Source organism: Catharus ustulatus, chromosome 3 (assembly GCF_009819885.2).
Source record: "Catharus ustulatus isolate bCatUst1 chromosome 3, bCatUst1.pri.v2, whole genome shotgun sequence".
NCBI classification, from domain to species: domain Eukaryota; kingdom Metazoa; phylum Chordata; class Aves; order Passeriformes; family Turdidae; genus Catharus; species Catharus ustulatus.
Window position 1 is genome coordinate 38,846,274 of NC_046223.1, and position 14,135 is coordinate 38,860,408.

Consider the following 14,135-nt stretch of genomic DNA (forward strand, 5'->3'; position numbering starts at 1 on the left):
AAGTGTCTGGGCTCCATACTCAGCACATCCTCTGTCCCCTCTTGTTTTCTCCAACTGCTGCTCTCAAACAGCACCCAAAAACCTGTCAGAAAAGGTGACCAGGCACCATTTTGTCCCACACTCTGAAGCACCACCCCCTCCTGTCTTTGTCCCATGGACACAGTCTTGTTCAACTTGCTCCCACAATGCTTGTGGAAGTTTGGATGCTGAACATCCCTACAGGCAGTTTAGTGTGTAAACAGTACAAAATTTCTCACTGGCTTTGAGCAAATGACTCGACCTTTAAATATAATACAAGGAGGATAATGGGGTGGGGGTTGTTTTTTTCTGTTTTGTAGCATCTGTTTTTTAAGAGAGAGACTTTGAATTCAGTACCTTCCTCTACAGCCCACAAGGGTGAATAGCATTGTCTTTACTGATCTCATCAACCCAAGATATCAAAAGTGGGTGGGGGAAAACCTCCCTTCCTCCTTGTTCAAAAGCAAAGATTATTAATCTGTTATCTATTTATCTGTGTTATCACAAAAAACTGGTTAATTAATCAAGTCAGCATTAGACTGCCTTAAAAACCCCTTAATTTAATCAGAATGAAGTATGATATTTCTCTAAAGAAAGGATTTTTGGTTTCTAAAAATTCTAGGAAAGCCAAGACTGATCAACCATAATACTATTTTTTCTACTACACTATGATTTTACACTTACACTCCAGCTGACACAATTCTATACTTACTCAATAGCAACTTGAGCAATTACAAGCTATTACCACTTCATCTATTTCAAAGTGAACGTTCAACTTTCAAGGGATTATGCAGGAATTAAATCACTGTACTCTCTTTATTGAGATTAGAAAAATCATAAGTGACTCATGTGAGCTGGATTATAGTGGGATCACTGTGGCCAATTACTGAGCCATCTTCAACAGAGTTCACAGCATATGAAGTTTTCTTCATGGTACAGTGAAGACTGCTTTATAACACAGAGCTACTCCTCATCAGTAAACTAATTTACTACATACAGTTAGGTTTCCAAATACTGGTATTACCCAGGAAAGTGAAGAATCCCTGACTATTGCTGGCATTGCCATTAGAGGGCCTGCTACTACAGAGAGCAGGAACACTGGGAACAAGTGCAGCAGGGTTTTCTTTGTCAGCTCTGCATGGCATGAGGGGCAGCAAAACCACTGACCACACCTCACTGAGAGACTTGAAACAGATGGAAAACAAATACATAAGGCAAAACCTTATGTCAAGGCCAACAGCTCCACCACATTTCCCACTCTTGTGGGGAACAGCTCTTCAGTCAGGATTCCTTACCCTTGCAAAAGGTGTCTATGGGTTCATCTGTCTTGAAAGCTTTTGCAAGGGTCCCATGATACCCAGAATCAAGTCAGGCTTTAAATAGATAATACACCTCACCATTTCCCAAAATCACCTTACTCACATTAGGTTCCTTTCATTCCTCTGCCTACAGAGCTTCTTTTCTGTTTGTAATAAATTCCATCCATGCAGGTATCGTGTTCCAACATGGAAACAAACTCCCTCTAATGCCCCCACTAAATTTAAGTTACTTCGGACAGTGAGGCGGAAGGGTAATGCAGTGAGGAGAAATCAGGGAACATCCATCTCCTTGTGAGAGGCTAACTGGATTCCTCCTCCCCATTCCCACTAGGAGGCCTGATGGCAGGGGTATGCTGTGAGGAAGCCCACAGACAATGAGTATTCAAAAATATATTCATTGTTCCCAAACACTGGAGTTCTGTACACTTCTCTTTAGTTAGGCTTTGCTGATTCCCCAGGACATTCCTGTATATATTTGCAGGTTCTGTTTTCCAAGTTTTTCTTACAAGAAAGAAGAATTAGAAGCTTGCTCTCTTTTTAATGGAAATTAATATTCTCAAGCAGAACTTCTACTTCAGGTATTGAGGCTGTAAGGAGGTTAAAAAAGAAAACAAAAATGCATGGACTCTTCAGACCTGACAAAAAGATCCTCAACCCATTCCTTGCATAAGTCAAAGCCTTTCTAGCAATAGAAGTTAAAAAAACATCATAGAAGAAATAAAAAGGCATTGTGCAACCCAAATTGAAGTTCTGTTGTAATTTGGAACTAACTGATACAGTGCTGGCCATATGTGGAAGGACAAAATCTACCCTACCCTGGTGAGGAAGAAGCATATGGACATGGTATTTAGTGTAAGCCTGGAAAAGGAAGGAGAACAATGTTTGGTTTAGAGCAGCAACACAATGCCACTGTTTATCTGGCAGGACTCTGTTCAACTGCATTTGTAGCAGTGACAAAGCCAAAAAATGAAGTAGCAAGAACATAAACATTACAGGATCCAAGGGAGAAGTATCTCAGTATCTCAGACTGAGTATCTCACATGTACATGAGATCAGACAAGGAGGTAAAAAACAATGGAATAAGCTTTTCTCAAAGACCCTCACTCCTTTACTAATGTCAATATGGGGAAATAAATAAATAAATTAAAAAATCATGTCCCTCCATGTACATGTACAGTAACTGCTGATTTCATTACTCATTCCAACAAGTCTGCAATCCTGGTCCATCTTGAGTGCACAGGCCTTGACCTCAGCACCTGTGGCACTTTCCAGCCACTAAATCATGCTACTACAGCACAATTCATTACACTGTATGTGAGTCTTGAGAAACTACAGCAAAATTATTAAACTTACTGAGAATAAGCAACCGCACAGGGAACCATAATCATGTCAAAATAAGGTCTCAGCTTTCCAGTAGTGTGCACATGTTGTCTTATTTTGAAACAGCAGGTGAGTGTGTAACTTGCAATGAATCACTGCCCTCTGAATAAATAATTTTACATTACATCATAAATATTTTCTGACTCTGAAGATGATCTGAAACAGAATTAATTTTTGGAAACAGTACCTGGGCAGCACTGATGTTTGTTATCTGACCTAACAGCCTATTACTTTTTTAAGATGTAGTGCAGAAAGGTGGAACAAAATTGTACTTTTACCCTGCAGGTGGGCTTTCATTATCTCAGAACTCTGGAAGAAGCTGTCCCTGCTCCATATTTTGCCAGTCTGATTTTACAAAGACATGGGCTTCAGTAAACCAGGAATGACTGCAATGAATTAAGTTTCACTAAAGTAAAACAGCTGGAGAAAGAGAAACATGCTGCCTTCAGAAAAAAAAAAAAAAAACTAAAAAAAAAACCAAAACAAACAAACAAACAAAAAAAACCAAACCCAAACCAAAACACAAACAAACATCTCCTCTCAGCCCTAATCAATCACAAAAGCAATCAGCAAATGAAGTTATCATGAAGAACAGATATGAAGAATACTATGATATATTGTACAGTATAATATTATGAAGGATAGATACACGCTCTGTTTGCACTAGAAGCAAATGAGTGTTTGCCAAAAGGGCAACAACAGAAAAATCTTGGAGTGAACTACTGCAACTATGTAATAAAGGAATCAGGAAAACAATCACCACATTCACTTATGTTCTTGTCTTGAAAACATCTGTAATTTCTCAGGGACCTGAAACAGGGCTACAGAGTCACAGTAGCAGAAAGTGGATTTCTGCAGTGTTGAGCAAAAGGACCATCTGCATGTACATGAGCCTCACCCTGCTTTTCTGCAAAGGTGCTGGGGTTGTGCCTGAATCAGGGCACAAACTGTGAGAAGGGGGATCAAGAGGCAAAGGGAGTAGACCTACAAGTGAGGTCCCAAGACACATTTACTTTCCACATTCCTGTAAGCAAGATGCTTAGAGGAGCTATGAATTATACCAGAAACAGCCACGGTTTGAAACTGAAAACAGCCAAGGCACTGTCAATACAGAAATGCTAATGTAATGTACAGGGAAGAGCACAACAAATGGCACAGCAGAATTTTGCTGTCCCAGTGAGAGGAAATCTCATAGCTATATTCTGTAATTTCTAAATCCAAAGCACTGCTGCATTCCAGTGTGAATACATAACTTTGATCAAGGTATTGAAGCAAAGTGAGCTGCCAGGACTCATGCCATGCATACCTATGACTCCCACTGACTGAAAAATGGGAGTACTGTGTACATTCAAAAAGCACATCCCCCAACAGCTATCTCCAATATTCATAAAAACAACCCAGAAGAAACAGATTCTGAAAGACTGAAGGATTAATGTGAAAGCATTTGCAAAGAAGAAAAAAAAAAACACCCCCCCCCCACTGGGTACCTATAAACACAATCATTGTTATTCTCTCCCCATCTTATAAAATTAGGAATCTTAAATGCATGCCTTCTACAGCCATAGTGTGAAAACAATTTATCAGCTTGTCCTTTTAATGCTGGATGTCTGCCTTGGTAAAAAAGGCAGGGAAAAACAAGGGACAAAAACTAATACACTAAAGAAAATATTTTATTTAACCAACAAATTACTTCTTGATTTGGAAGGTGTCTTCTAAGGGAAGGGGGTCTTTCTATTAATTAGAAGGCAGTAAGGCAATTTTGATTTTTGCATCCTAATGCAACTTTTAAAGAGGAGGCTTAAAACTGTTCTAGAAAGGCTTTTCTAAGCTTTCTTCCTGTTGCTCTATGTACAAAATGAAAGTGATCATGACTGGCAGCACGAGATCAGTTTATATATGGAGGAACAGAGCGCTTACCCTAAAAGCCCAACAAACCAACTCACCCCAAGCCTCCAAATTAGGATACTACACATGCACACTGTAAAGGTCTACTAGCACTATAAATAACCAAGCACTGGTGGCTCACAAGTGCTGCCTTGACAAAAAAAACCAACCTTTTCTTGATATAGTTTGTGAAGCCAGGTAGAACATTCCTGCTCATCTTTTGGGACATCCTCTAGTGGAATCCGCCTGTCAATGGTAAACAAGAGAAATTGAAGAATATTAAATACCTTGACTTTCATGAACAGCAATTGCAGTGTATAGACACATTGTCTGACAGGAGACTCACTACATTTTTCACTTTTTTTGAACTTGTGCAACACCTACAGCACTTCAACAAACAAATATGGAGGAGATTTAGAAGAAATCTGTGGTAGTCCCCAGCTAACTGTCAGAACAAATTTAGCCATGAGGTTTACCCTGTCTGTAACAGCTTTTCAGGATGGGCAAGCCGCAACTCTAGGTTGTGAAAAGCAATTTCTATGCTATGCCAGACTGACTTGCAGCAGGACGAAATGGTGCAAAGGGGGAGATAGCAAGAGGAACTCCTCTGCTCTGTTGGAGCTGACATCCATAGGCAGGGTTCCATGAATGGCATCCAGCCAGGCTCTGTACACCAAACACGAGGACACCAGGCAGAACTATCACATGTGAAGAGGAATCAAGAGAAACTTTATTTTTACCCTTGGACAAAAACAGTTCTGAAAAAAATACTTTTTCACATAGGCAGAAAAGGAGAAGTAAAAAGAAAAGGTCACCCTATTCTACTTCATGTTGCTTTCCAGGATAAAGCAACTGGACCAGCTCACTGGTCCACGATAGCTCTTAAGGGATTATGATGAACTCCTGATCACTTGCAGTATCACTTCTAGGCTCCTATGCTCCAACTCTACATCATCACATGCCCTGGGTGCCTGTAACACAGGTGATGATGGTACAACCTCACCTGGGAATTGGCTCTTTCCCATTAAGATCATGGGAAGCCTTCAGGGTATTCGTAATTTATAGAAACCTTAATGAAAAGAAATCCAGGTAATGTTTTTTTCATTAAACAACCCCCTTCTTGGGAGGGAGGGTGAAGCTGTCAAATCAACAAAGACACCACCAGATGGGTAAAGTCCTGAGCCTGACCTCCACCAGAGGAACTGGAACATCTCTGGAACTCCTGTGCCAGAGACAGGTATATTCAACACCTGAACACTTAGACTGTGTTTGGTATTCTGGCCAAGTGAGTGAAAAGAGACCCCAGTGCTGCTGCTGAGCTAACAGACACACAAATGAATAAAAACATAACCAAAAAAAAAGGTTCTGTAGACATTTATGGGCTCCTCACATACTTATAATCACAGAACTTTACCAGAAATATTTCCCAACCCATATAAATTTTTATCTGAAGTTCTGTGAAGCCAGGTTGGTAGAGATCTGCTTTCTGTTAGCCACTTGAAAATATTCCCTTATTTGACCAAGTGTGATTTCAAGTACATACTCCTGCTAAAAAGGAATTAAAGTATGGATTACTTGCCTTACATATAAATCTGCGTGATATTTCTTTCCATTTAGAACTCCCAGCAATGTTGGATTTTCATTATTTCTAAAATTAAGGGTAGAATCATAGACTGCAGAAACTACAAAAAGGAAAAACAGGTTATGTTTTTACTGTAGTAATACAATGGAAATAAGTAATTCTCTCTCAGACAAGCAGAAGTTATCAGCAGTAACACCACAATTTGAGCTGTCACCAAGGTAAAAATGACAATGGAATATTCAACATGCAGGTTTTCAGAAGTCAAATAACCAGGAACTGCACCAGCAGAATGAAAAGGTTTGCTCTCCATCCACTCCCGCCTCCTTCTTCATCATGTGCAGAATGATGGGCACAGGAACACACTTACTGCTTCTGACAGAATTCACCTAGGACTTCCTAGGAGTCAAACGGCTGCAGAACTGTTACCTTTTTCAGTTCACTGTGAAACAACAATACCCCCTAAATCAGAGGAAACAACCAGGCAGATACACATTTTACAAACAATGAACAGTAAGGATATTGACTAAGAATGTATAAGAATTTGACTAAGAAAAGGTAAAGCGTGTGAGAGAGACCCCCTACAGCAGGAGGGCTTAATGCAGCCATAAATGGCCAGGGCCCAAGTCCATTATTTGGTAACTCAGGCACTTACTCTAGGGCAAAGGCAGAGAGAGAATGACACACCACATCTTGTGTCAGCTGGCTGCTGCTATGAAGACATGCAGATGTGAGAAACAGAACACAGAAGTTCTGCTGAACAAAACTGCAGCCAAACTTCCAGCCCTGAGAAAACTGTGCAGCTCAGGACTGAGCTGGAACAGTAAAACCACTTGCAAAGGCTGATGGCACCTAAATTAAAAGAGCAGTAACAAGCAGTTTCTACAGAGAAAGCATTCACTGTTTAAAACCACATGAAGTATTGCAAAAAAGTTTATTTGAAACATCCTTAGACATACTATTTTTCTAATGTCACAAAATTACCAGAGAATGATTAATTTTCCTGACACTGAAATCAGTTGTGCATCATGGTATGAACTCCAAGAGCAATGACAGCAAAAAAAAATTTAGATTTTTGTCACAAATATGACTAAGAAGCATTTTCACGTGTAGCCTGTGGTATTTTAGGTTTTCTGCTTTAGAATTTTGCAATAATGAATAAAAATGCAATAAAAATAAAAAACCTTTATTGCTAGACCTCTTGACCCATCTAAGAAAGACTTATTATACAGGACAGATTTGTTCTTGGTTTTGAAACCTCTCTAGCTATGGGAGATAAATATGATTTAGTCTCAGCATTCAGCTCCCAGAAACTCACCACATCATTTGTTACCACAAAACTGAATTCACAGTGGAGAATTGAACAGCCTGGCTTCAGTGCTGAAAGGCAATCCTGAAAACAAAGGCCAAACCCCTGTCACTGCAAAAGATGTCCCTCACTAACAACTCCATTCTTTTCCGACTACAGTTGGGTTCTTAGCCCAAACTCAAAACTAAAACAAGCCAAACTCTACTTCAAGCACACTACTTACCCTGTACAAGTATGAAATTACTTCTTAAAAAATCAATTATCTGTCTCTATTTTTAAGCTTCTTAGTGTAGAAGGATTTTACTAATCTACTCTAATTTACTAATCCAATGTAATTGAAGGAAAACAAGAGCTCAGTTTGGTTTATACAGTGTAAGCTGCTTAGTTTTTTCTTTAATAGCATGAGATTATTCTAACAACGATAGGGATGCAATAAAGCAAAGTATGATATACACAACACTTTCTCTTCCATCTCTTACAAGGCATCTACATTTGAGTTTTTATATGAATTGGGTTTTTTTGAGACACACTGGAAGTTCTCCTGTCCAGAAAAAAACTTCTGTGGAGATGGACAGGAAGATCTTTACATGCTGACAGTCCTACACAGAGCTTTCCTTATCTCCAAGGGAAAAAATAAATGCTATTCCAATTTCCAACTGGTCTGTAGTTTAATATTCAGTCCAGTACTTTTTAATAACACACTGATATCTTCTGGTGCAAAGCAGTACCAAACCCAAGATTATGATAGCAATATGCAGGAGTAAACAGACCTCTGCTATCCAGATATAACTGAAGATTTTAGCTTCCTCATTCTGAGAGTGCAGGAAAAGAATAACAATGAAAGTGTCCAAGAAAAAGGCTGCACGAAATTAAAATCTGCCAGAAAGCATTCACAGTCAAGCAGCACTAGCATGCTGTGTGACACACTGGAACCAGTTATCATTAAACATGGATTTTGTAACTGCATAATTAGAACTGGACATCACGTAACTTTCTCATCCAAAAGCTGAAGAGACAAGAAAATTCACATTCTAAAACAAGTAAAAAATAACTCCGTAGTATCTTGAAAACATTGCAGTTGTCTCACTCTCAGGATAATATAAGCAGTATTTGAGAAGTTTTGCTTCAATTGTGAAATATTTTTTCAAATTAGTTATATCTCAGATACATCTATTTTTTATTAAAAACCAAACACAAATATTTGGAAGTCTTTTCTTTCTGTCAAAAAACCGATTAGGTTTTCTTTTTGTTGTTGTTGTTTTCTAATCTCTGCCCAGCTTTTTTTCATATAATTAACTTTTGGTTCCTTCTACAGCATTCTGACAGAGAGCTAAGTACTTAAGAATTTAAGATTTAATTTCTTAACTTCAACCTAAAAAAAAAAATCTTTGGATTACATATCTAGAGAGGATTTTTCTTACTTTGACTGTCCTCTTGAATTTCACGCATTATTTTGTGACCATGGTGGATTATTCTAGGATAATTCACTGAAAAATCAACCTACAGGCAATGAGTATGGCTACATACTTCATACTAGCACACAAAATGATCTGAAGACTGGAAAAGGGAGGGAAAGCTACAGTGACATTCACTGCACTGCTGATGTGACACCACCCTGACACAATCCTTCGATTTAACATTTCATTAATTGGGCCAGCTTCAACAAAAACCACTCATCCTCTCAAACTTGGTTACTTGCTCTGCACAATGAACAGAAACCCACTTGAAAAAAAAATTAAAAATCCAGAACTAACATACAATTTATGGGGAAAGAAAGTCATTACCATATCCCTAAACCCTGTCATACCGAACTCCATGAGAGTATCACCCTGGAATTTATTCTCACGCACTCCCTCTGGGACAGCAGTTCCCAGCATGCACAACTGGAGGAAAAGGTACATGACAAAACTTGGGCTTATCTACAATCCATTGTGAAGTACAAGTTAAGCAGCTGAAAGGAACTGCCTGATAAACAGCTAGACAATAAAAGTAACAGTTAAATATATAAATATATCTAACAGTTAAAATATATGAAACATCTACTTTTAGTGCAAGTAATAGATGAATGTTTTACAAAAGACTTGTATTTTCATTTGCTTCCATGAACAGTACAGGTAGCAAACGGCAATTTTTAAAGAAAATTAACAGCTTCTAGAAATTAAGTTCCAGGGGACTGCATCTGTAAAACCATACAGGTAGGAATGGTTACTGACGAAAATATCAGAACAAGTTCAGAAAATATCAAAAGCATTTCTTTAAGAATTAAATTATGTACAGAGACCTGGATGTCTGAAAGCAAGTTTTGGAGGAAAAAAAATTACATTATCACTTATGAAAGGAATCAGTTTGGAGGGAAGGTTCTTTACTAATTAATTTGTGCGAAAGGTATTTTTATCCAAATACATCTGCTTATGCTGACAGATATGGCATCACTGGCATGGAGCCAGCTTCCAATACATGCACATTATATAAACTCTTTCCAAAACTAAGTTTTTCAAAACAGGTGGGCTTGCCAGACTGATGTCACCAATGTCTATTTCCAACTACTGCAGAACTACTTCAGAACTCCTTCCAGAGTGACGGCAGCAGGTAGCATTAAGACTTGATATAAAGTTTTGAAGAGGACCAACCTGTGATCTCTGCTGCCATGGGTGAATTACATCTACAGCCAGAGAAACCAACATCTACCCATCCTATAGTACTACAGCCTCTGACAAGCTGAATCACACCCTTGGTCCAAAACAAGGAAAAAAATGGGACACCCTGTCACACTCAGCTGTGAACTGGTGCCAAACCTGTGACTTGGTTCCACTGCTGTGTTGTAGCTGCAGCTACATGCCTTAGCAAGACACTCCAGCCAGGTCCACCACCCTTGTGGGAGAACAGAAGGTGCATTAGCCTAAATGGCAGAGCCCAAAACTGGCTCAGGCAGCTCAGCACCAGTCTCTCACTTTCAGAGATGCACAGGGATGTGATCTAATTTCCAGACAGTACTACATTTCCAGGTCATGACTGTCAAAAGAGACTGCCATCACATTCTCTATTCAAAAAACATGCATGGACTTACTTGTTATCTGTACGTAATAATGCTACAAGGAGTTCTAAAAAATAAGACCTTGTTTTCAGAAGCTCTGTACATGAACCCCTTATTTCTTTAGGAGAGAAACATGCAGTCACCCAAGCAGTAACCTTTCTATCCCCCTCTCACTGCAAAACACAACAAGGCAAGTAAAGTAACAAATCTAGAAGAATCTGCAACACCAGTCTGGGGCCATCAAACTCTCAGAGGTTTGTTGGTTGGATTTTTAAGCTCAACAGTTTTTGCTGAAACTGTGTATGAGAAATTATGACTCTGCTTCTTCTCAAACCCTCAGAGGGAAATACTGCCTTCTTACTGGCCTGACACTGCTTGATCTAGCAAGTTACGGCTTCTGGATTGAGGCAGTGACATATACTCCCTTAAAGAAATAAGTATTCTAGCAACTTCAGTCTTCTTTTTCTGAAGGCATTTCAAATATTTAGGGTACTAGCAAGTGTTGTGGTAGTGTGTTGCATGAATGTCCCAAACTTTTCATATATGTTACTTGGGTTTCCTAAAGTTGTTTCCTTTTGGAATGTTTTCCCATGAATCAGCTACTTATCCCCAGTCACGCCGTATTTTGCTCGCATTACACAGAGCAGAGAAAAGAACAAAAATCACCACCAAATTAAGCTGTTCCTGATTCCCAGCTCAGGGCATTAGAGGCCACAGAGTTTTTACTCATCCTTTCTTCTGTGCCTCAAGTCCACTACACCCTGCCCTCAGCAGAACAGTCACCCTTATTCAAAGGCAAGGCTACATTGTGCTCTTAAGGAGGTTGCTGGATGCTTCACATAACTTACCTCTTCTTCATGGATCAGAAAGGACCCAAGCTATGCTATCCATCTTGGGGGTGGAAAGTTGTGGGTGCCTGGGAAGCTACAACAGTGGTATGATCTACCTGCTTTGCCAAAGGATATTTAGAAGAAATACAAGAGATAGCAAGTCAGCTGACTGGGAAGTTTTTCTTACAGCAGCTATCCCAGATATGCCACATGAAAACATGTCTTCATCTTTGAAGCTTTCAGTCAAGCTGGAACATTTCCTTCTAAAGCAGAAACCACTTTTTTCTTTCTTACACATCAGTCATCTAACACACAAACCTACCAGACCCCAAAGACCCTGTAACACTACAACTACTTAGCACTGTCTTTCCTTTGCCCACGATGTACACAGCAGAAGACTCTGATAGATAGTATTAGTCAAAGAATATAATTCCAAAGGCAACATGTGCAATATTCTTACTTGATGTCACTTTAAAGCTGACAAATGCAAATAACCAGAAAAGAATGGGGAGCTCAAAACAATATTAACAAAGAAAAAGCTTACTCATGTTCTGTAATGTAGAAACTGTTTATAAATGTCACCTACATGTATCTTCAGGCAAGGTCTACTCCCCTTCCTTAACTCCATTAAGAAATTCTAAAGAGCAAATCTACATAGAAATTTAAAGTAGAATATTTTTTGATTTAAGAATTGCATTATTTGAGGTAGTCATTTACCACAAGAAATTATTTTAATACACATTGCCTTGGACTCTCTACTAATGCATTCGCTTCATTTAGAATAGAATTGCTTAGAAAATACTAAGAAATACTATTCTTTGGGAATAGGTACCAAATATACAACAAAATACGTACCAATTGATACAAAATATGCAACTGAGATTCCCCAACAAAGTCACTCTCCAAACAGAGTCACAGTTAACAAAACATAACAATAATAAATTAAAACCCAAAAAACCCCAACCAAAATACCAAAAACCCCAACCAAAACCAACCCCACAAACTGATTCAGGACTTTGTTAATAAAACCAGAGGCTAGTGAAAAAAAGAGTCTGAAAGCATCCCAGAATCTTTCTACTAGGGCACACACTACAGGGAAAAGAAAAGCAAGTCAAACTATCAGCAGTTAGAGGAAACAACCATTTAGCATTGTCCCCTGTGACTTTCCTTACCTACATTTCTCAAACACTGCACGGTGACAGCAAATCCTTTTGTTCGTGGCAGGAGGTGGTACTTGAGCTTGGGCAGGCCTTTGGCTTCGGCTACCTGCATGCTGATCTGGTGCTTCTGTTCTGTGAACCTTGTGCCCTCACAATGAATCAGGAACTAAAACCAAGACAACTACAGTTAGACAGAAACTCAGGTCTTCTGCTGACTGAGCAGAGGTCTAATTCCCACCAGCACAACCCAAATTAACACTGCTAGCAGGGGCAGGTGTAGCCACATACACATTTATGTCATTTATTTGACTGAGGTAAAAAATCCCAATCAACCAAAGAACCACTCAAAACCCCAAATCCAAACACAACTTGTCATCTGGTTTGAACTTCAGCCTTTAGGCTTTAACATCTGCTCTGCTACTTGCCATCAGAATGACTTGGTTTCTCTGTCACTCCATCTCTAATGAGCTGTTAGAAAACACTCAAAACACACTCCTGTTGTGAATCTCTCTCTGATGGTGAATTGTTCAAGTATCATGGCATCTAAAACTTGCTAAGTGTCAAAACCAAACACATTTCTAGGAAATGCTTCAGTTCCCAGCTTGTTTGCCCTCACTCCAACCTGCTTGCTTTCCCTATGGCACTTGAGGTCCATGGACAGCTTCAGACACTAACTTTGATGCCAATGGGACAGCTGAGATGTAAGGCAGCAAATGCAGGACAACTGAAAGGCTCGTGCTCTTATGAACTATACAGGGAAGTGCTCAGACATGAATAGTCTTGACACTGGCAGGCAGAGGAGAGCACACAGATCTTTGCAGATGTACCACTTGCTCACTGCTTTCTGCCAAGTATGAATGCAAAGTAACACATCAGAGAGCACTGCCAAATCACACAAATTAAGTCCTCATAACCCATGGCAAAAATGCAGCCAAAAAAGACAGAGATATTGAAGAAACTAGCCAAGCAGCCAGCTTTCAGTTCTAGCTCATCCAAGAGTGCTTTCACCCTGTGTTGCAAGCATAATGTTATCAGATTGATGAGACATAAAGAAACTGATGAGAAAATCTCTCTAGTTCACTTAGCGTGCTTTGCCTTGTCTACCTTCCAAGGTGCTCTTGATGCGCCTTTTGACATTATGTCATCATACAAAAGTATATTAAAACTCCACATTGCAATAACCCCAGGTGGACATCAACAATTATCTCCCTTCCACAGGTATAGCTCCTCTTTAGCAATCCCTCTATGGGAATATCTCCAGGACGGTGGTGGCTTGTGCTTATTGATTAGAGTTGAGTTGGTTATGTGTATAGGAAAGTCCCAGAGCACAGGTAAATCTCTGGAGAGAAACTGAAACTAAAATCCCAGAATCACCCCTTTGCTAGACAGCCTCCTGCCTGGAAGTCACTTAAACATCGAAGCACAGAGATTAGTTTTGATTGCTTAGCACTCATTTAAAGCAATGACAAAAGAAATTTGTTTCAGAGCATGAGAAATATAGTATATACATCTTCACGAGTAAACAGCAATAATTTCTGCAGGCCCCGGGGACGCTGTTTAAGATTCCATTTCTTTAAGTGAACTGCACTCTTGCCATCACCAGCTCAGAAGAATTGCAGTTT

At 39.4% G+C, this 14,135-nt stretch overlaps 1 protein-coding gene across 3 annotated transcripts in view; it reads right to left on the bottom strand.

Annotated features, from left to right (window-relative positions):
• The window catches only part of AGPAT4 (1-acylglycerol-3-phosphate O-acyltransferase 4), a 70,730-nt gene that overhangs the window by 10,661 nt on the left and 45,934 nt on the right, over positions 1-14,135 (bottom strand). For all 3 annotated transcript variants that reach the window (XM_033055033.1, XM_033055034.1, XM_033055032.1), the window contains 3 exons: positions 12,526-12,679; positions 6,181-6,283; positions 4,772-4,847 (listed from right to left, as the gene is read on the bottom strand). In XM_033055033.1, the coding sequence (XP_032910924.1) occupies positions 4,772-4,847; positions 6,181-6,283; positions 12,526-12,679 (333 nt within the window). The remainder of the gene's footprint in view (positions 1-4,771; positions 4,848-6,180; positions 6,284-12,525; positions 12,680-14,135) is intronic.